Raw genomic sequence first — 23,880 nt, forward strand, 5'->3', positions numbered from 1 at the left:
TCATTTTCTCCTCTTTTCTGAAAATTCATCACATGTTAAGAAGATTGATGGGCCAGATTCCCCTTGAAAGTGTTTTTTTCGCTTTTGTTTGTTTACACCTTACTGGAAAGTATGAACATGTCTGAGCCTGTGACTTTTTAAGTTTTTTAAGGCTTGATTTGAATAATTTCATTTCAGGCTTTAACATTTAATCCTAACAGTCTTTGTGGTAGGGAAAAGTGTGTGATGAATCCAGATAGTTTCTGGTTTTTGACACATTTCATGGTGCAGGTGTCTTATTCTTTCCCTCTTCTCTCCTCTTTTTCCCAAGGCCTTCAAAGAAGAGCTGGAGAGTTTGATCCAGGAGCAGCAGAGGAAGGGCAACAACCCCACAGGTCTGCTGGCCCTCAGACAGATCGCAGACTTCTTCATGGCCAGCTCTGTTGCTGGCTTCAACACCTCCCCCCTCAGTAAGTATTCTACACACAGAGGCTTGTTACCTAAGGCAGCCAGACTAAAGCATTTAGACCTTGCCACCCTTGCCCCATGATGCTTTTCCCTTCACTGAGAAATCAAAACATCACATTTAAAAAAGAAACACAATCCGAACCCAAGCATTAGCTTTTTGTGCTTAAGGGCGTAAATACTCAAAGACGACCCAACCCCAGACTCCGGAAGAGCTGCACATATTTCTCTCTGTGCTTTTGATCCTTTGTGAGTTCTGTCCAGGAGTCCATATGTGAAGTCTGCTTCCAATCACAGCGCTGGAACGCTCAGCTAATGCTGAATTACTCGTCACAGCCGATATAGCTCTTCAGTTAAGCTTTTGCTTGAATGTATCCTAATGAGTGAGTCTGAGGAGGTGTTGACGGTAAACAAGGTGCTCAAGGCTGAAATTTTGTTTAAATCATCTCAGCTCGGGGACAAGGCCCCTGTTTGATGTGAAGCCAGAAGAGTTCGGCACATCATTAGGCGAAAAGACAGATGTTAGATGATGGTCTGTGCGCCTGTTGTTGTGGTGTGTTTCTTCTATCACACATCTGCCGTCATTTTGTTGTTGAACAGCTTCATCTGAAGGAGACTGTGTCATTGTGATACTTTTCAAATCAGTGTGTTCAATGAAAAGCATTTTCCTTCATCTGCGTATGTTTTATTTTCCTTTCTGACGTTCTCTCATGATTGTGTTTTGTAGGCCTGGGGATGGTTACTCCCATCAACGACATGTACGGGGTGGAATCCAGTACGCTGGTGAAAGGCGAGAAGCTGATCCGCTGTAAACTGGCCAGCCTCTACAGACTGGTGGACCTGTTCAGCTGGGCCCACTTCGCCAACTCATACATCACAGTAAGATGCAGCAAAGAGCATTTTCCTCTGATAACAGCACAAAGAGAGATGATTTCAGACAAATCAGTTGTTAGTGATGGCTTCATGAGCAGACAGAATATATGCTTTGTGAAACAATGAGATTTAGTTAATTCTTAGTATTTCTTTAGTTATTTCACTTTTTTGTTGCAGGCATGCTTTCAAACCACTGACTGTTTAAAATATAGAGGTAGTCTTGGCAATGTTGCCTGTCTGTTCCTAAAACAGTGAAATGAAGTCAATGTGCAGATGGGGCCAGATTGGATATGACCCCAGCTTTGAGTTTCCTTTCTAACAGCTACAGAGCGCTGTCAGTCACTTGAGCTGAGCTGTGTCTCTGATTCGACAATCAGACAATCCCAATATCTTCTTAACCTACGAGTAAAAATAAAATTCACCCCGCATACAGTGTGTGCGAACAGTGAAATTAGGGCTTCAGAACCAGCCATTTTTTTTTAACTCGGCTGTAAATATGTTTGTTTTTTTTATGCCATAAAAGTTTGTTTTGTTTTGTTTTGTTGTTTTTAAATTGGGGTGCATGTGATTTTCAGGTCTTTCTGCAGCCAGCTTTGAGCTAATTCTCGATGAACAGCAACTTTTAGCACTTCCACATACACTTCATTTTTCTAAACCAGATGTTGCCCCTTTTCTAAAACGTTAAATGCTCAGAAACCAGAGCATATGAACTAGCATGGTCTGTACTTGCTGGAGTGTGTTTTTTTACAAAAGACTTCAGTTGTTTTGGATTTCAGTCATGTCAACAGAAACAAATAGTCTTTTTTTGTCTCAGGGTCGGGTCAGCAAAGAGCAGGATCACATCCTCATCATCCCCAGAGGACTGTCGTTTGCTGAGGCATCTGCGTCCAACATGGTAAGAAACACAGAAACGCGCTGTATGCTCTGAGTGGCAAATCCAAACAAGGAAAAGCTCAGTTAAGAAACATAAAAATACTTTTAAGGGGGAGATGACTTTTGTAGTATAAGAATAAGGTTGTAGTGCGGAATAATGATGCTGCTGTATTTTTCTGATTAGACATATCCTTATTTTGATTTATCATTTTAATTTGAATGACAGAGCAGCAGGAAATGGATTAATTGGTTTGTTTGGTCTTGCAAGACGTCGTGCCTCTCTCTCCCTCTCACCCTCTGCTAGTTTGTCTGATGTCCCTAAAAAAACTCTGCAAACATTGTGGTTCAGGTTGTTTGTCTGCTGGTTTTGGTTCAGTGGGTACACATTGTTTCAGAGCTGTCCAAGCTGTGCCGATGGAACTATAATAATGTGTAATAATCTGTTTGCTCGCCTGCCATCTTCTGCTTTACATTTAACTCCCTTTAATTCAGTTTCTATTTCCGTCTTTCCTTCTGTGTCTTTGTTTATCTCTTTCTCAGCTTGGGCTTTACATCCTCCCTCCGGCTGCATTCCAAGTAGTTATTTCGGCTTTCTCTGATATATTGAGAAAAATACAATTTTCAGATACCAGTCATGTTTGTGCAGCTTTCTTTGTTCTGTGAGGCGTCGCCTGGTCAATATTTTGCTCTGTGCTCGCTTCTTTGTCAGATTCTTAGAATCTGAACAACTTGATGGACACAAAAATATGCATTTGCCCTGTAGAAATAAATTTTTGACATGTTTGTCATGTTTCTGGTTGAGGTAGTTTGTTTAATATCCAGGATGCATATTTATGTGCGTTAACAGATAAGCCACTTAACTCCTCTGTAATTTGCCTTTTTACTGTTCTGGGGAATTTCAGAAGTATCTCAGCTTCAATGTACTTTCCTCCACTTTATCTTTTACACCTGTGCAAATATCTACACACCTGTGTGTCTGATGTTTCTAGTCGTGGTTGACAGCTGGATTACATTAACCGTACTGCTGACAGGCAGATTTCACTGTTTGACCTGCCGCAGTGTTTTGCAGCTGGAGACGTGCCGTGAAAGTTTAGCTCAGGCTGCTCCCTGCTGTTTGTCTGGTGGCTAAAAGACTTGAAGTGTTAATGTTTTTTTTTTACTTATAACAGTAAAATCCATGTGAATTCAAGTGTATTGCATTGTTATCACATTCAAGAGCTCACGTCTTGGAAAAATGAAGTTAATCTTTGTGTTGAGGCAGAATAAAGAGCAGAAAATATGATTATTGGGAAAGGCTTTAGTTCTGCCTCTCTGTCTCCATCCCTCTGTCTGAGTTGGACAGAAACACAGGGTCAGCTGAGTTAACATATACATGTACACTCTGGTTAATCTAAGTATGTTTGGTTTTATGTTACATTTCACGTCAGAGTCAAACTCTTCAGTTTGCTTAAATACTCCTGAGGTACTTTAATGATTTATGGTTCAGGTTTCAGCTTGGACATACTTCTGCTTCACTCTTCTTGACAAACTCTTTATTATTCAACTTTCCACATAGCCATGTCATGTTTCAAATTCTTTCTCACACGTCCTGTGGCATTTTGTATAATTAGCAGTGCTAAGTTTGTCAGAAGGGCCTCTCAGCTGTGAGCATGTAGCTCTCTGAAGGACGTGACAGGGTGAACTGATCCCGTCCTGGACATGTGATGTGTAAACCAATCGATGTTCGATCGTCCGACAGCTGGCTGTGAATGTTGAAGTGCATGTGCATGTGCATTTGTGTGTGTGTGTGTGTGTGTGTGTGTGTGTGTGTGTGTGTGTGTAGAAAAAGATGGCAGTAGTTAGTTACGCTTGGCCGATGTCATTCAGTTTGCTCTGCTGGGACAAAGATCAATGGACGGTCATCCATCCGGACGTCCCTGAGGCTTTGTAGGGGCAGAGCAGCACTTGGGACACGTCTCTGGGTTTTCAGCTCAAGTAGATCCAACAAGACGTCAACTGAAACCCTTCAATGTGGTAAATCAAAATCATGTGCACAAGTCTTGCATCTTTCAGATTTTGATAGATGAATAGACAGATATATTAATCAAATGATTGGTTGATTGTAGGGGTGCACCAATCACAATTTTCTGGTCGATCACCAATCACTGATCTTTAGAAAGCCTGACCTGCCAGTACCGATACCAATTTTTATTTTTTATAACTGACAGCATAAACCTTCAATGTTCTAATCTTATTTTATAGAAAATCATTGAACAATACCTGTGAAACAATAAAATCTTTGTGTTTTTACTTAAACAGCCAATAAAGTGTCCTGAGTTTTAGGTCTCAGAGCAAAAAGCAACAATGGCTGGCTGTCAGACCCTCCCGGAGGTATATAAGTCTGTCATTTATAGCTGATTGGTTTCTGATACGGAAAGTTTGGGGCTGAAGGTGATGACTAAAACATGGACCCAAGTTTTGATCCCCCAAAATGTCTCCTTACACCAACAGCAGCATGTGTGTGATAAATCTAAAGGTCTACATGTCATTTTACTGAAATAGTGTACGTTACTGTAGGTCAGAATATAGCACGAGATAAAATGTTTTTCTTTCAATAAAGACGTAAATCTGCCACAAGAAATTTCTATAAAAATTAAAGCTATTGTGCCTGAGGTGTCAGAAACTCTAAAGAACAATAGAAAATTCATTGGAAAAATTATTCCTTCTTTCTTTCTTTCTTTCTTTCTTTCTTTCTTTCTTTCTTTTCTTCCTTTTTTTCTTTTTTCTTTCTTTGATTATTTATTCATTCATTTATTTTTGATTGTTAATTTTTACTTATTTTATTTATTTATTTTATTTTATTTATATATTTACATTTATTTATTTATTCACTTACGTATTTATTTACTTCTTTATCTATTTTTGTGTACTATAAACACTCCTTTTTAAACAGCGATTACTACTAGGACAGAAAAAAAAGGTAGAGGCCAACCATGTGATGTCTTTAGACCCAGCTCTTCACATTTTCACTACACTCTCCTACAATCTCTACTTATTAATTCTTTCATCCTGCAGTCTTTTTCTGATTTGAGGCTGCTGCTGCTTCTGCTGCTGATGATGATGATGATGAGAATTAAGCAGAAGATGATAATGAGGATGATAATGATGAAGATAAAGATGAAAACGATAATTTTTTTTTTTTTTAAAGACGAATCCACCCCCAAACACCCTGTCGGTTGCCTGTATGCACCAAAAAAACGCAAAAAAAAAAAGCATCAGCTTAATTAAACTCTCACTGAAACTTGTTGAAACAGGTGCATTTTACTATCAGCTTTAAGATTCAGTGAAAGATGTCTGCGTCTCATTGAGATTTTTACAGGAATTCCTTTTCTCCTTTTTTCACTAGAGGTATATTTTGAATGCACCACTTGTTTCTAATTCAGGGTTATGGATTCCTCTTGCACTCATTACGTGGTAAGGGAGCCCATTGAGGACATTTCTTTTTTTATATATACATAAATCTCACTTCAGCATTTCTCCCGGTATGTCCTCAACCCTAAAAGTTACTCTCTTTTTTTTACTGTCTCATGACGGGAGAAAAGTGCTGCACGTCAGTAAAAAATGAGATGCTGGAACGTCTCATCAGGCTCCAGCTGGACAGGGTGTATTTCACTATTCAAAGACTGGATGATGGATGCCCTTTCCTGTTGTAAACTCATGCACAGTTTGACTTCAATAAGAGAGAGAAATTTGAGCTTGTAGGTTCTGGTTTGTACAATGGTTAAACATGTGGTTACTATGAGGACAGTTAGCAGGAAGCTGCGTTTTCTGTTTGTTGTTAGTTCTACTCTGAGAACCCACATCTACTGCTGAAGCCCTCCTTGTTTCTTATTTGTCTATCTTCCATGTCAAAATCTCCCCCCTTCAGATCTTTACCTCTTGTTGTCCATCCCTTTATCATCCCTGTCTCCTGTACTTTAACCTAATAACTACTAACTGGCAGGTAATAAAGGATGTCATGTCCACTCTCTGACCATGTTATGCTTCAATGATTTCCTGGAGAGAAGCAGAGGAAGAGAGGTGGAATCATTACTAATGTGATTTCTGTCATCATGCTCATTGATTTTGACTTGTGTTTATGTCTTCTTGGCTCATTTTGGCAGTTTATCACCTCTGGATGTGTGTGTGTGTGCGAGATCTGGTTATGTTATATTTGATTACATGGATCTGGACATGGTTATCTCTTCAGTCCGTCTCCCTCTGCTCTCCTTCAGCCTCATTATATTTCCTCTCCACCCTTCTCAGGGGAGCAGTCAAGATGATGCTGCTGTCCAATTTGCTGACTTATTTGGCTTCATTTTGAGTTCCTGCCTGAACTCTACATCCTGCAGAGGAAACCATCCCTGAAGCATCCACTGACTTTGCCTTTTCTCTTTTCTCCAGGTGAAATTGAACATCATTGGGGATGTGATAGATCAGGGATCCACCAACCTGAGGATCGACCCAGCAGGTTTTAGCCCCCATGCTGCCATCTACTCGATGCGTCCAGACATCCGCTGCATCATTCATGTGCACACTCCTGCAACTGCTGCTGTAAGTTCACGTTTCACAAGACAATTTCAAATCAGACTCAAGGAAATTAGTAACACTCTGGTTTATCCTGAAGCACTGTCTGACAGGGACAATTATGTGGTGGTATGATGTTAATAGTGAGTTGCTTCAGGGGGATACAGAAGTTCAAGTGATGTTATTGAGACAGACATTGATTTGACAAGTTTCAAAGTGTTTTTCTAAGAAGTTTATCTTTGTGATGTCAGGGGTCCCAGATGAACAAAACACCTGTCAAGTTTCATGTCTCTTGCATGTCGCCGCTGATTTCCTCCCACCTTTATCTGCACTCAGGTGTCTTCCATGAAGTGTGGCATCCTACCTATTTCCCAAGAGGCACTGATCCTAGGAGATATCGCCTACTACAACTACCAGGGCAGCCTAGAGGACCAGGAGGAGCGCAGAGAGCTGCAGAAGGCCCTTGGACCCACAGCGAAGGTACAGCACCAAAGGAAGGTCTGACAGCAGAGCAGTTGTTGTTTTTCTTTAAGGGAAACTGGCTCATTGCAAAAGTGCTTATTTAGCATTATGAACTTGCAAATATTAAGATCAGATGATGCCTTGTCAAGTTTGTTTAGTGAAATGAAGTCACCTACGGCTTTTGGTTCCATTAGCTTCATGTGTCAGGGAGAAACAACAAGCCAGATCGGTTCCCTCTCGGCTTCTCTAAAGCCCATCAATGATACACTACGTCTTTTTTTTTTGATTGTTAGATCTTTTATGATAACCAGAGTAGAAAGTATTAAATTGTGTAGATAAGGCTATTTTTTGTCTCTACACATAAACCTAGCTCTATAGAACGTATTGATCTCACGTTATGAGCAGTTTGGATCTAAAAAAAGAAACAGAAGAAGACAACAAACACCTTCATTCTGTAGAAATGTCTGTGGTGTTTTTTGTGCTTTCTGTTTTCGCTCCTTAAAAGTGACCACACTTTTTAAACATGTTGCTTTTTTTTTGCTCCAACTAAGTTTTGATTGGAAAAAATATCAGGAAACCAAGGGAATTTCCACCGCCAGTCTGTTTCCACGTCCCACTGTTGTCATTCATCGACCCAGCCCTTGTTGATTTATTGAATGAGAACATGCTGTGGACGTGTTTGGCGTAATTGTTCTGTTATTAAGACAAGGAAGAGACACATGGACACCTGTAAGTTCTGTTGTTTTCTAACCTCTGTGTGTGTTACAGGTGTTGGTGCTGAGGAATCATGGTGTGGTTGCTCTTGGAGAAACTATTGAAGAGGCCTTTCACTACATTTACAATGCCCACTATGCCTGCGAAATCCAGGTACTGAAAATCAAGCACACAACACCTACCTGTTCAGATACCCAGGAATGAGCAAATTTATGAAAAAGATTTGACTAACCTAACACTGAAATATTGTTGTGATGTGCTGGTCTGGTTACACAATTAGCCATAGAAAGGGTGACAAAAGCTAGCCAACTGTAATGAATACATAGTTTAAATAGCTTTCTTTGAGTAGTATTTGGAAATGGTTTGTTTGTTGTTGTGTTTTTTTTTAATTGCCAACCAGGAGTACTCAATAAATGGCTGAAAAGTTAAGCTATCTGTGATGGATAAAGTAGTAACACAGTTAGCTTAAAACAATGGCTGGATAGCAAATGATTTCAAAATCACTTGTTAATCTAAATCATATGTAGAAAGGATAAAGGTGTAAGCTGCATGTTCTTTGTATTTCACGATGGTTGAAATACCTAAAAGGAAATTTACTGATAAATAATTGAAATTGTGAGTCATGTTGTGAAAAATGATTTGAATTGTTTGCTGTTTGCAGCTGGCAGTAGTTATAGTACCTTCAACATGGTGAAAAAGTTTCTGCTTTGTAAGGCCTAAACAGACGGTACAGCTAGCTGTGAGTTATGGTTGAGAAGCTAGCAAGAAGCTAGTTAAATGCAAGTTTAATAGTCATGTGGCAGATAAAATATTAAATGTTTGGCTAATTTTAGATTTTAATACAAATAAACTAACAAGTTACTGACAAATACAATGATTTATTAGCTAAATGGACACATTTTGGAGACTTTCTCTCCACTACTAAACCAAACCTACTGAAACATTGACTGTTTAATTGAAGTTATTCTGATTGTTCCCCTGTGTTAAAAAAGTTAAATAACATCCTGTTTAAAGGGCATTTTAATAAACACATCTGAAATAAAGTGGGATGTGTTGATAAAGGGACTTCAGAGCCAGTGTTTTCAATGGAAATTAAATTATAACATTTAATTTAATCACGTCATGGAGGAATACTCAGACTCTTGATGTAAGAATTCTTCGAGTGCTGCTGTTGTTTTGTTTCTGTGTGTTGTTATTTTCTCTGTTTGGTTCTTGCGTGTCTTTATGTCGACTTCTGTGCAGGATTTTAGAGATGTTATTGTGTCCCTTGGCGCAACAGGAACACCAAATCTCCTGATTGAGTCTCCACGGTCAAGCAAAAGAAAACATTAATCCATCTGCAAAGCCCAGCTTAATTTCTATAAATAAATCCCCCCGACCATGTTTGTTGTATGCCATGTACCGTATATTCCTCATTCAGTGGTTGCTCCATGAGGGATATTTCTTTTTTGTTGTTGTTGTGTTGTTTTTTTAAATAAAAGCCCGTTCTCGAACAGAAAGTTTTCTGCTTTCTCAGTCCAGTGTGATGATCTAATGTGTAATATATTTTGTGATAAAATCACTCTGTAGATTTGTGTTACGTAAGCTGTCAGGAGTAAATTGAGGCTCACATGCTTCTCTCTCTGTGTAATTTTAGGTAAATGCAATCTCGTGTGCTGGCGGAGTGGACAACCTGATAGTGCTGGACCAGGAGAAGTACAAATCACGAGTTCACGCTGTGGCCACAGCAGCTGCTGTCAACATGGCCGGCCAGTATAAGTGGAAGGTCGGAGAGCTGGAGTTTGAGTCTCTGATGAGGATGCTGGATAACCTGGTGAGTGTGAAGACATCAGAGTCAAGGGGTTCGTGAAACCCATATGTGTTTATGAAAGGACTGCAGGCTCAGTGGATCAGTCTTGAATTGTACTTAAGTACCAGCTCTGGGCTGCAAAAACTGAATTGGTTGTTTCATCTGTACCTGAACTGTTGTAAAGGGTAAAAATATTTGAGAAAGGAAAAAAGTCTCAAGTTTTTTTTTTTGGATGCAGAATTTTTTCTTATTTCTTATTCTAAAATAAGCATTTTTCTCACCCCACTGAACGATATCTCTTTACAAGCAATTCAAGTGTCATTTTGTGTTTTTCAATATCTTGACAGAAAACATTTTTTCCTCATATTAAGCCTAATAAGAACAGATCTAGTAAAACAAGACATAAATACCTGCTTAGATGTCAGTTTTTGTAGTATGTAACACAACAAGGTTTATTACTTTTCTTTAACAGAATGTCTGTTTACCTCTGATGCATTTTGAGGTTGCTGTATTACCCTTCAATGACGTGTCCTCTCTGTGGGAAATCCTCTCTGTTCTTTTTTTTTCTCAGGATTTTTAATAAACTGAAAGGGAATTAGGTTGCTTTCTCTGTAATGATGCCCTCTGCTCCATGGTTTGAAAAGGGCGCCCCCTACAGAAACCTGAACTTACCAGTTCAAAACAGGCACATGTAGTGGGAACACAACACAGTCGGCTGCTGAATGAGATTTTTTTTTCTCCTGGTAGAGGATAGTGAAAAATGATTTTTTTGAGAGTCAGAAATGATTTTAACTATACATCTGATTTTGCCAATAAGCGTTCAATGCTTGACAAAACCTTAAATCCAAACAGGTACATTTGTGTGTTTTTTATAGCCCAATATCTCATTACACTTAAAACAGACCGCAGTTAAGAAAATATGAATATACATTAATTTAATTGGACAATATAAGAAAGACACAAGAAAAAAAATAATTAATGATGTCTTGAAACATGATATCATTTCTTTCACATATCTCATCAAAATTGTGTTTCCACTCATTGCAGTCAAATATTTTGGGTCAATATGGATCAAATTAAGTTTAACAACATAGCTTGACTAGAAATAAGACATAAACACTCGTGAGTTTTTTGCAGTCAGAAGATTTCTCTAGTCATCTGTCTTCTTTGCACCCCTAGCCCTTGCTCTCAGTATGTCCTCCCTCTTCATGAATCATTGCCTCTCAGTCTGTAAAGACTCTGAGCAGCTCATTTCTGTCCCTCTGCGATCCCTCTCTGCTCTCACACTTCATGAACTCAGAGTTTGTATCAGATAAGCTGCTGGTTGTTAGACAAAAACAAGCAGATGCATTACTCTTTTTATCCTCTTGAACAAACTGTCAATGCGCAGAATTTCCTGAGTTGAAAGTTTTACAGAAAAATTGTCCAAAGATTGAAAAAAAAAGCTTGTCTGCCCTGCTTGCTGCTTTTGGATTCAAAAATGGGTCTTTGAGTAAAGTTGAGAGTTCATCTTTGAGCATGAAGCTGAGCAGAACTTGAAAGGACAAAACCTCAAAAGAACAGAACCTTAAAGTCAAGCCAAGAGCAGAAAATGTCACAAATCAAGGGAGAGTTGAGTGAAAGATGGGTAATGGGAGTGTGTGAAAAGAGCAAAGATGAAGGGAGAGAAGAACAGAAAGGGAAAAGGGAGACAGAAACCCTGTGGTCACAACACTGACTCTTCTTTTCCATTATGAAGCTGGCAGCTTCCATAGTTTTCCAGGAAGAGAAAAACAGACTTGAAATCTGTTTGGCAAAATTCTTTTTTTTCTGGTGTAACTAGTGTAATAATCCAAGATAGAAGAAAACAAACCAAATGTTTTTTTACCGTCACAGGGCTACAGGACAGGTTACGCCTACAGACATCCGATCATACGAGAGAAGCCCAGGCACAAGAGTGACGTTGAGATCCCTGCCACGGTCACAGCATTTATGTTCGAGGAGGACGGCGAGGCCACACGACTGCCCTTCAAGTTCCTGCAGCAGCGGCAGCAGAGGGAGAAGACGCGCTGGCTCAACTCCCCCAACAGCTACACCAAGGTCAGCGTGGAGGGTGGAGAGGAGCGCTACAACAGCCGGACAACCACGGTGAGCAGCACATGTGTGATGACAGTAGGAGCTCAGGCACTTAAACATTTGTAAACTTCTTTTTCTCATCCAAAGTCCTGAGTTGTGTTTAAAGCACATGCATGGTACCAAACTTTTATGGATTAAAGAGTGAGAATATATTTTTTTTACTTTTTATTGTTAATGTCACACCTGTATAACGATTTCAAATAGTCTCATATTGGTTTACCAGTGTGTTGTGTCAAACCTTGTCCTAGATTACCCCCTACAGGCTGAGGAGAGAACTACATGTTCTGAGGAAACAATAGGCTTTGAGATTCATTGTGGTTTAAACCTCAAAAAAAGTAAACTGGTTTAGTGTTTTATTTCCACAAAATGTTATGTTTTATAGCTTACACTTACAGAAGAATGGTAACACCACAGGATCCTGGCTTTAAGGCCAGGAACATATTTTTTTAGTTGAGTTTCTCTGAAAATCCTACCTGGCTAGACCTGAGGCCTGTTGACTATTTGTATTGTTGACAGAATATATTTATCAAATTGAAAAAGTCAAAACTTTTTAAGTGTGATAATTTTTTTCATCTAACAAATCATTAAAGGAGACAATAGTGTTAAACAAACTTCATTTGAAAAAAAACAAACTTTTATGCAATGTCCTACTTAGCACAGACAGTGACGACATTCATGATTTTAGACACAGTAGTGGAACTACAACCACATCAGGTGTGTCCTGGCGTATCACACAATCTGTGTCACTCCTTGTGTTTCTTCAAACCTGCCGATAAAATATCAGAAACTTTAAAACTTGGATGCAACCAAAAGCTGTCTCCACCCTTGGAGAAGTTTGCCTAAAAAGTCAGAAGGTTGAGTTGAACATGCTCAACCAACCAAGGTTATTTCTTGCACAGAATGCTGACATGAAATAATCATTTTCTGTGATGTTCAGAAAGGATTATTAACTTGATTATTTAAGTCTGCAGTGACACCTGATGTGATAGCATACAAAGACTTTTAAAAATGGGCCATTGGGGTGTGTTGTTTAGCTCTAAAGCTCATGAAGTCCACCCGTCCGTGTTGGATGAGAAGCTTTCTACTTGAGGCTCACCATAACTTTCGTCTCGCTGTGAAAACATGGAAACAGTGTTTGGTTAAAGCAGGGTCGTGATGGGGTTTCATACTTTGGCTCCAGCGTTTTTGATAAACCCTCCTAAACCTTTTCTTGTTGACCACAAAAAATGTCTCATATATCTGGGCTACATATTCAGTAATATATCTTGTGATCTCTTAGGTTTATGCTTTGTTGTGGGGGAGTGAGGCTATAGATGTTTCCCTCAGCGTCTTTTGACGTGGCTGGAATTTTTTCTTTACTTTGCTGCAAATCTTTTCCGGTTGACATTTTGTCAAGCAGCTTATCATTTTGCTGGGTTTCCCCTCTGTTCTCCCCTGCAATTTTTACGTTACTCACTGAGCAGAGGACAATGAATAAGAAGCACGCAAAGGGTGACGGTTTCTATAATTCCAGTTTCCCTCCACTTTGCTCCAGGAAGGTGCTCCAATGCTGGTCAACAACACTAAATATTTTCTGCAATTCAAAAAAACAGTCTCCTAAACTTAATCTTTTTTTAACTAATGATCTAAAGCCATCACATCAACTGCTGTTTCTTTGTGTCGGGGTTTGAAACTTTGGACTTACAACATTGGATTTACAAACTTAGTAATAAACTGAACACTTTTCGCTGACATGTTTGATTTCATGTTTTCACATCTCCTTCCACAGTGGATGAAGGCTGACGAGACGGGAACCCCAATCCGAATCGAGGACCCCAATCAGTTTGTCCCTCTCAACACAGATCCCAGCGAGGTGCTGCTGAAGAGGAACAAAGTGAGTCCACGTCAGAGACAGTGGTCCTTGTAAAGTAGAGTCAGCATCATTTGGCATTATTTTAAAGAAAAACCTTCATTGGAGATGATGAGTAACAGAGGTTGTCTGACTGAAATAAGTTATTTATGTCTCTGATATCGAGTGCTGGTTTCTGATTTAAAAGGGAAATTAAGGCACAGATAAGATTTATGTAATGGTCCTGATCAGATATAAATATTTCTTTTACTTCCTTTTACGCTTCCTGATTACTTTACCTCTCGCTAACATCACTGTGTTGTGCTTGTTGTCACAGATCAGAGAGCAGAACAGGTTTGATGTGACGACATCAGGGCCACGCTCTCACCACCTCGCAGGAATCCCAGTCGATGCACCACGACGGGTGAGAAAATCCCCTCCTTCTTGTCATGTCAGACCTTTAAAGAAAATCTAAATAATTATTCTGTTTCCTTGTTGAAGTCTTGTTGTTTGCTTAAAACCACCAAACACTGAACACTGGGTTCAGACAGTTAATAATAGTTTGTTTGTTATGGAGTTTGCTCTAAATGTCTGCCATCTCATAGAAAGATTAAAGCTTTGTGACACAAACCCATTTAGTGGCAACACAATATTTTTTTGAGTGAAGTTTTCTTTTATTGTCACAGTTTTAGAAATAGTCATAACAGCTTTAGCAACAGCATCAACTGTATACACTTGTCATTGCTGTTTAAGAATGTTTTTCGAAATGATTAAAATAAAAGTAGGGCTGAACATTTTTGGAAAATAATCAAACTGTGATTTTTTGGACCAATATTGCAATTTAGCACACAATTTTTAAGAGGGACATTTATCTTCTGCATTATTCACTTAACACAAGCAATACATCATTCTATAGTATGGTCAACGCAACAAAGGATCCTGTTAACATATATAAACAATTCTTTCCTGCACTTTTTAATAGAAAAAGACAAAGTAACCCTAAACTTTTGGTGACCTCCAGTTGTCAATGAGTGTAACAAACCATACAGATTTAAGTGAACAAGAGGTATGGCTCTTCCAGCCACAGTCATTCTTAGTCAAACATCCATCAAATTAAAACCACATTCACCTGACTTCTAAAAGTAAAAACATATCTCAATGCAGGAAACAACATTTGTTTGTTAAGTTTTATGAAACTACTTATACGTCTTGTTTCAAGAAATGTAAGGAATAAAGATTTTTTTCTTTTCATTCAGTGTTAAGATAAAGTTTTATTTAACTTTGTGTTTCTAAAAAATTAACACAAATGTGGCTGATATTAATGGCATTAACACTTACATGTGTTTTCACAGTGAAGCAGCTACATCACAGTTTTCTTTGATTTGTTGGTTGTTGAACTTAAGGGTGAAGTTGGCTCTCTACGCTAACTGTGCATCTGCTCGGGCTCCAGTGGAGGAAAGCTTGCTGTAAATTTGTGGTTGCTAAACCTGCTCAACTGAGATGGATTTTTAAGGCTTAGTGTTTACAGTTGGAGGCATTGTTATTAGTTATTCAAATGAAGCATCCATGTCTGAGCTCTACTGTTCTGTAGCAGAATAGCAAGGTTGAGGACTTCTTTGACCACTAGGTGGAGACAAAAGAGCACATTTGCAAAGGCAGAAATTGACCAACCAGTAGCTGAAAGTTCTCACTAAATAACAATGAATAAGGATTAAAATTGGAAAAAAAAAACAATTGTTGAAAATACTCAGGCACAGATAACACTAAGAAATTTAAATGCTGACAGTTTTGTGGTTGGTGTTTTGTCTCGAAGGATCCAGTGCAGATTAACGTTCTGGTAAATATAAACATGACTTTTTTAGTTGTTCCCTGTTGTGGTTCTTTTTCAACACAATTGTGTTTTGGGGGTTTATCTGACACACTTTCACCCACTTTGTACAAAAAAGCACGTCTTTGTTTATCATTATTTTTTTTTATGTTTTAAGACATAAATTTGAGGTCCAGTGTTTCCAGGATTTTATTTGTTTTGTGTTTGATTAAGTTGCATCCCTTGTTCATGGGCATGATGGAGTTATTTTCATAGAGATAAACATGTTAGAGAAGCAGACATGTTCCACAGTGTGTGTGTGTTATGTGTGCATGTGTGGGACTTGTTAAGTAGGTGTGATCATGGTGTTGGTTACATTTGTACATGTATGATTCATTTGGAGCATTTACTTTCTACTGTTGGTGTTGAATGATTGTGTGTTTGTGGTTAGTTGAGTCCTGTGTACAGTGGTCGACACGTTCACCTTCACATGAGCAGCCTTGGTTATGTTAAAAGGAATGATTATGTGTCTCACTCAGGGTGTATGTCTTCGAGGAGTTATAGTTTATTTTATTTCACTTTGCATCTGCAACTAATAGATGTTTTGTCTCTGTATGTGCATGCATTTCGTGTGTGTGTTTGTGTGCGTGTGTGCGTGCTCCCATGCTCACCCCTCTTGCTGTCTCCTCCCAGCCATACGTGCCCACAGAGGAGGAGCAGATGGCTCCCCTGCCTCCCAACCCCTTCGCTGAGCTGTCAAAGAGGGACCTGGAGGAGTACCACAAGAACGTGGACGGGAGGCAACTGGGCCCCAGTGGTACGACACACATACACTCATAGACACAGACACAGACACACACACACACACACACACACACAGCCCAGCACATGCTTTTAAACAACACTAAATCTCATGTTCAGCAATCCTTAAATCCAGGACTGTTCGGACGTGTGTGGACCTGCTTCTAAGGAGCGTAATAGCCCACTCACACTGAGAGACATATGGGCTGAACACACTGGCGTTCACACACACACATGCATGCACACAGTGAGTCGTACTTAAAGCCAAATCCTTCTCCTGTAGTGTGCCCTGCAAACCATCCTGACTGCCTCTGAATTTAGTATTAAGTTTATAAGCACCTTTACAGAAATCATTCAGTAATCAATAATAATTCTGTAAGCCACTGCTTTGTTTCACATTAAAAAAGAACAGCTGATTGGAACAAGCCTTTATTTGGCCTTCATTGAACTTAAGTGAACAGGGAGCAGAAGTATGCTCTTTAAGCTTTTTCTTCCCCTTAAAAGACTTTCCACTTGACGTTAACACGGGAGCTTCTTCACAGCCAGATGTGGGCCTGTCCTACTGACGCCTGTTAAAGTTGTTAACAAGCACCATCTGACATTTCTGAGAGCTTTGAGTCTGCTAAAACAGCTGGAGCTGATTTCAGACTGAGCTCAGACTAAATCAAGATTTCCTAAAACTTGCTGATGAACCTCCTGCGCAAAGTCTGACTTGTAGAGTGATTACAGCTTGCTCCGTGCGCTCTCTGGGGGTTTGTTGTCAATAAACATCCCTATAATCTCTAGTCTGTAGTGCTGTCGCCGTAGCAGCAATCCCAGTGGAACTTTCCTATGTTATATACACACGCTTCCTGTGGTATCACATGCAAACACACACACACACACACACACACACACACACACACACACACACATATATATATATATGACGTGTAACATGAGGGCTTCTCCCTATGGGCTCGACTGCTGCCTCACACAGACATACACACACACAAGTACACAGGATAGTCGATGTTAATCATATTAGCCCTCCGACCCACTGCCTTTCAGAGAGGCAGTAGAAAAAATCAATAGAGAACAGATAGTGAGGAGGGGGTTTGTCTATAAGTCCCAACTCAGTGAACCAGATTAATGAGTGTGTGTACATTAGCATGCATACATGTCCATGTACGTTTACAGGATCATCTACATGCTCTTATGCACACATAAAACAAGGTGCTACAGGCAACGTGTGTGCATGTGTGTGTGTGTGTGTGCACATATATGAGGAGTTGGTATGACTAAGATGGCAGACTGAACAGACAGCAGGTCTTCACACCCGCCACATGAGCACAGCCCGTTGCTATGACACTACTGCCCCCACAGCCCCACGAATCCCCGGTGGCCAATCTGGATGCAAGCAGGAGACCGTCTGTAATGGCCTGATATATACACACACACACACACACACTAACACACACACATTCTCCCTCTTTAAGGTTTAGCCTGTCGCTAGTGTTATCCACTCCATTATTTAAAACATGAAATGTTAGAAATAAGAACATAAAAAACTTCGTATTTTTGCTGCCCGTGAAAAAACTCATGGTACAGTGCTCATAAACACATCGAGTAACGTAAAACGTGACTCGACTTGTGTCTCCAAACTGAGTTCACTTTTAGTTCTGAGCTTAATGCATGTAACACAAAACATGTGAGCATGTTCACTGCACCCAGCAGTTACACAACTGTCTGTATACTCTGTTTACTCTGCATCTGTGCATGAAAGAATTGTGACAGACTGGGATCTCTCAGTCAACAGTATGTGTGACCCTGAATGTGCTAACCAATGTGTTAAAGTGTCAGGATGATGTCTGCCATTCACAATAATCAGCGCTACGAACTAATGAAGCTACTGAGCTGAGCTGCACTGTCGCATTACTTTACAAAGTTGTTATAAATCAGATTTAAGTGATTTACAAACAAAAGTGCAACATTATGGGCATAATTTTATTAAAATTTTATTAACATTTACGGGTCTAGAACTGTTAATGTTTTTGTAAAGTGTCTTGAAATAACATTTGTTATGATTTAGCTCTTTATAAATAACGATTGATTGATTGATTGATTGATAAATAAAACACCAGGAAGAGTCATTTGAAAACTGATAATAATAAACTTCAATAGGATTTTAAATTCCATATTTAGCCATGAATGAAGTTTTCAATGACCCCCTGTCTTATTAAAGTCTGCACATAAAGTCACAACTTCATCGTCACTGAATCTCATCATATATTGTACCTAAGCTGTCACACTAGACAGATTGCAGAAATCTGAATCTATCACATGAAAGCTCAACATTTCGTGGTAGAGTCACAAGTAATGAGTTCTTAAACAGGTTGTGAAACTCACTGAAATTGATGGTGATGCCTTTCTGTGGCCTTAAAAAGCAAAAAGGTCATCAGACACAAGAGTGCCAATTTCTACATTTAAATTTTTAATGCCTGAAAACCACCATGAGGGGGTTAGTGTCAGACCACATGATCGACACACACTGAAGAAACGGCCTTCCTTAACATATTCAGCAACAAATATTTGAGCGAGTAACTCAATGAAGTATTAGGTATAAGACAGCTGGAGGACATTTTCTTTTGTCAGAGGATATAACCATGGTATGTCCTCAACACGAACAGCAAAAATATAAGATGTTAATCTGCATCCACTTTGCTTTCTCACTCAGCGTGTACAATTTACCTGTCGAACAGAGGCCTGGGTGTAATGTTCACCTTTTAACGCCATTTTATTGTTAACAAAAGAGGAATAAGCAAGCTACCAGCTCTCCTTGAGTTAATTAATGAGAGTTTAGGTTAAGAAAACAGCTGTTTTTTTAAAAACAAGGTGTTGTGTTAACTGGATTGATATAGAAACAAAGAGTTAAGGCCTACATGAGCTCTTCAGTTTCCATTTAATTCTTCCATTTTGAATGATTTTCACAATACTGAACAATGTAATCAAGCTTTGCATTTTTTTCTTGTGTGGTACAGGTTTAACTTGAGGTAAAGATAAATAACAGAACTTGGGGCCATAATTTGCTGTAAAGAGACTCTACTTGTCATCTGAGTGGTTGTCGGTCTGACTCCAGGCCTGTTCCCTTTGCTGCATGTCTTATCCCACTGTCTGCTCCTTGTCTCTCCTTACATGTCCTGTCTTATAAAGTATTTTAAAACATAAGAACAGATATAGTATAACAGTGTTATGACATGACTCAAGTCATTTATTCGTACAACAATTTTGACTACATCAAAAACTTTGCACAATTTTTTTTTACTGAAATATTTATGAAAGGAAAATAAACAATCACTTAGGACCACAAAATGAATTATTGGGAAGGGTCCGCTCTGAAGTACCTTTCCAGAGCTCCTGTCCCGTTGACCTCTCACACGTATAAACACCCTAAATAATGCTCCAGTGCTCGCTCAGCCACCAGGAGCAACAGATAACACAACAATCGGCAGACCAGGACTTTGTACATTTTGTGGAAAGGCAGCTGTGCATGGCCTGATTCTAACATGTGTGTTCCCACTAATCTCTCCCCCCTTCCTACTCCCTCCCTCCTCACCCTCCTCTGACCCTTCATCCCCAAATCCTCCCACTACCATCCACCCCACCCACCTCTCATCCCACTCACCCCTGCTGTCATCCCACGGCATCAATCCTCCGCACCACCCTGCAATCCTCTCATCTCCATCCCTCACCCCCTCGCCTTCCTCACCCTCCTCACCCTCCTCACCCTCCCTGCAGATGGAGAGCACGAGCTAACCTCTGACGACGGCTCCACTCTCTCTCAGTGTGTGTCTCTCACCCAGTCCCCACAAAGCACTCCAGCTAAAGAAGGTATAACTCAGCCGGAGGCAGGAAGGACTTCCTCTTCCCCTTGATGTGTGTCTGTAGTTTAGAAGTTTGCATGAAAGAGCAAATTGAAATGGAATTAACTCTGCGCTCACTGCGTGGCCTCTAAGCTACTGAACTGTGCTATAACTTTTTACTGCACGAATGATTTTTCTGTTAAAGCTCAGCAGTCTACATCAATCAATAACCTGGTGTTTACTGTTGGTCACAAAAACTTATCTTCACCCAGAGGTGATCAAACACGCTTTTAAAGCTCCAGCACAGTCATCGACACCTCTGCTGCTGTTATTCAAAGTCAACATCTATATTTTACAAAGATGGATCCTGCAGAAACATTTTTCAGAGCAGCTGGTTTGTGATCATCTAAGAGGAACAGTAGATCTTCCTTACCGGTGCATTCAGGGGCATTTAGGATTTCTGAGTTGGGTGGTGAACTGATGCTTTCGCAACACAACACAGGATTAGAATATTGATTGATTTTAAAGGAATGCTCTAAGAGTTTTGGAAAGAAACTGATGAGCTGTTTAACATTGAATGAGAAGCTTGATGTTTGTAGTGGAGGCTAACTTAGCTTAGACAAAGGCAAAAACATCCATGTTTGACTTGCTTTAAGGCTATTAAAATATTAAATCAAGTATTGTTCTCAGTTAGCCAAGCCTCAGGACCCACTTCCACCCTAATGATTTTCATAACGCAAACTCCTAAAATGCATCATGTAGCAGTGGATGAAAACCAACACCAAGAAGTATTGCTACTCTGCCGCCTACTGTATTGCAATGCAGTTAGACTAATCAGCTATTGCAAGCACACTGCCTTGTTACGCAGAATAATGTAATAACGTAATCAATTTTCACTTTATTATGTAATAACACCACATTTTGCAATAATCTTCCACATTTTGTAATAAAATTCTGGAATGCAATATGAAATAAACTAAACTGCCTCATTATGTAATAAGTTCATACTTATTACATGCGTAAACCTGCATTTTGTAATAAGTGATACAACATGTAAACTTCTTACATGTTTTACAAAATGTGGCAAATTTTATTACATATTGCATTCAAGAATTTTATTACAAAATGCAGCAGATTATTACAAACTGTGGCGTTATTACATAATGGAGTGAAAATGTATTACAGTATTACATATTGGGGCGTTATTACATAATATGGCCTTACATGCCTCACAGGAAACATGTTCTTCTAAATCAAGATGAAGACAAATCTTTTTTTTTCACACATCTGTGAGTCACTTGTAGACTGTATAACTAATGGACGAAGTCTCCACCATAGACTGTACAAAAAAAAAGGACGTCATCTTGCTTAGCGCCAAGTGAGGTCGCCACTAAAACTACTCCCCCTGGTGGCTGGCTGCAGTATAGGTAAAAAAAAAATTGTCTCTCCAGTCATTCCAGATGGGCTGTGGTCAAACTGTGGTCGAAAAATTAGTACACCTTGTAGAAATGTTTCTCACATCCGATTGTTGTGGTGATTTGAAGATATTATTTGGCTGCCTTGTATCAAAGCCCTCTTTTTTCTGAAGAGTTTCGTTTTCAGTAGCCATAAGAGGTCAAAAATGAGGTTTTACGTCACGCTTAACGATGATTGACAGCTACTGTTCTTGTGTATTTTTTTCTGTAAAATATGTTGAGAGATAGAGTCAAGAAGTAATTAGACTCTTGAAAGAAAAAAATATGTATTATTTTTGTCACCCTGCTTCACTCAGATTCTCCTAGAATCCCTCACAGTCTCTACTGCGCAGACTCTGGCTGCACAACTGCTACAATGGCTGCGCCTGTGACGGGGGTATTTTGGCTTCAAAACCGTACGATGATAAATGGAGGAGCCACGCTGTCAACTCTATGTACAGTCTATGGTCTCCGCAACATCACCTGTCTGTTTCTACACAGCTTTTGAAGCAAATTGGCAGGCGCAGCCATATTCCAAGTGGGGCGGGCTTCAAGTCTCTGCCACTCATATAAGCTGAGCTATGCCTCTGATCGGGCAAACTTGATCTTGATATCTTCTAAACTCTTAAATTAGAAAAAAAATCACCCTCCAGTGTGTGCTGATAGTAAAACTAATGATTAAGATGGGAGACATTTTTGTACCAGGCTGTAAATATGTCTATTTCTGCTGTGAAAACAGCTTTTTTTTGGCTTGGTGTAAATGTGACATGTTTCTTCAGGAGCCTGCCTCAAGTGGACACTAGAGGAACAGCAGGCAGGTCCACATTGTCTTATATTTTTAGGCCAGAGGTCACCGCTTGGAGTTTTAGGAATGGCTATGCTACCCACTTTTCTGTGCCAACCAAGCAGCATCCTCTGAAGTTGAAAGATGAGGCTAACACGCTGTAGCTGTAGCTGTAGCTGTAGCTGTAGCTGTAAGCTGCAGTCCCCTGTGTGTCCTCTTGAGACTGGCTCCAAAAGACTCAGGAAGCTCGTTCAACGCTGCTGCAGAAATGCCCATTTTAACAGAAGACAGAAAAAAATGTTTACAGCCTGGCACAAAAATAAGCGTTGTAGTTTAGTGAGACGCACGTGTCTGACACACACTGAAGTCTTAATTAGGCTTAACTTAAGGCATGGTTGACTTGTCCTATACGTGACATCATTAAAACTGTTTTTCTCTAGACCAATAATGTCAAACCTCTTGTCTTGGTCATAGCCATGAAACAAATAAATGTCTCCTACTAGATTTGAAATTATATTTCTTAAAGAAATTGATGAAATGCTACTTTAGTTTCAGCTCCCTAAAATTTAACCCTAATGCTTTATGTTCAACTAACTAAAAATAAACCACTTCCCATGTCAATAACAGATCTTTTTCTCTCTTTCCTGTGGTGCAAACATCTCAGACATCTAAAACATGTCGCAATGCTTTGATGTCACGTCACAGACATCAGAGTTTTAAATTGTTTTGTTTGGCAGCCACATAGATCTTCATTTTTATCTCCAGCTACAGAAATCTTGTCTGACATTTGAAGCTGTGTAGAACAAAGAGCACAGCAGCCTCTTTAAAGCTGGGAATAATGATACCCAGAGATTGACTTCCTGTCAGCTTCCCTCCAGCAAAAACTCACAAAATTACACAATGAGTAACAATTAACCCAACCCAGCACATGGGCTCAGGGGACCCATATTCCCTGACACCACATCTATGAGGTCACCCGGTTGTCGAAAAACCAGGTCAAGCAGCTTTTTAATGTTCCCCTGTGTGTTTTTGTGCTGAAAACATGAAATAAACAGAAAAGTTCTGCGCGATTTCAGGTTTAAGTGACATTTCACCACCGCCCTGCATTCCTGAAACCTGCATTTGAAGCCAGGAGACAAGAATGTGCAAGTGGCAGGGCCGTTATGTGACAGTCATTATGGGAGTGGGTGAACTCAGCTGCTCAGAGCCTCGTTTTTAAGAGGAAAAGAGGACAGACTCTCTAGGCTACCGGGTCACTGCAGCTTTACGCAGAGGTGTTATGAAATATGTAGAGCACAGGGACAGCCTGTCTCTTTGTGGGAAACGGAAGTTCAACACTCAGTTCAGGAGGCATTAGTGTGTTCAGTGCAGCAGGGATGGGAAAGCCTCTGTTTTCACAGCACCGGGAGGGGGTGGAAACAAGATGACACCTATTAAACACACCTTATAAAAAGAAGGAAGGAGACTATAAACAGTCCGATTTCATAACACTACTTCGGTTCTGGCCAATAAAAGGGTAGGTTGTGATTGAAAGCACTTTGTTTCCTGA

The 23,880-nt window shown here is 39.7% G+C and overlaps 1 protein-coding gene across 6 annotated transcripts in view; it reads left to right on the plus strand.

Moving 5' to 3' along the window:
• Window positions 1-23,880, plus strand: part of add3a (adducin 3 (gamma) a) — a 125,819-nt gene that overhangs the window by 96,143 nt on the left and 5,796 nt on the right. For 3 of the 6 annotated variants that reach the window (XM_074686068.1, XM_074686052.1, XM_074686061.1), the window contains 13 exons: window positions 311-449; window positions 1,172-1,323; window positions 2,132-2,212; window positions 6,613-6,762; window positions 7,072-7,215; window positions 7,966-8,064; window positions 9,548-9,724; window positions 11,576-11,827; window positions 13,584-13,688; window positions 13,981-14,067; window positions 15,457-15,480; window positions 16,144-16,267; window positions 20,029-20,121. In XM_074686068.1, the coding sequence (XP_074542169.1) occupies window positions 311-449; window positions 1,172-1,323; window positions 2,132-2,212; window positions 6,613-6,762; window positions 7,072-7,215; window positions 7,966-8,064; window positions 9,548-9,724; window positions 11,576-11,827; window positions 13,584-13,688; window positions 13,981-14,067; window positions 15,457-15,480; window positions 16,144-16,267; window positions 20,029-20,121 (1,627 nt within the window). The remainder of the gene's footprint in view (window positions 1-310; window positions 450-1,171; window positions 1,324-2,131; window positions 2,213-6,612; window positions 6,763-7,071; window positions 7,216-7,965; window positions 8,065-9,547; window positions 9,725-11,575; window positions 11,828-13,583; window positions 13,689-13,980; window positions 14,068-15,456; window positions 15,481-16,143; window positions 16,268-20,028; window positions 20,122-23,880) is intronic. The other 3 variants (XM_074686084.1, XM_074686076.1, XM_074686093.1) reach the window with 3 other exon arrangements.

Source organism: Halichoeres trimaculatus, unplaced genomic scaffold (assembly GCF_033239565.1).
Source record: "Halichoeres trimaculatus isolate MK-OKI-2021-1 unplaced genomic scaffold, fHalTri1.1 fHalTri1_scaffold_2, whole genome shotgun sequence".
NCBI classification, from domain to species: Eukaryota; Metazoa; Chordata; class Actinopteri; order Labriformes; family Labridae; genus Halichoeres; species Halichoeres trimaculatus.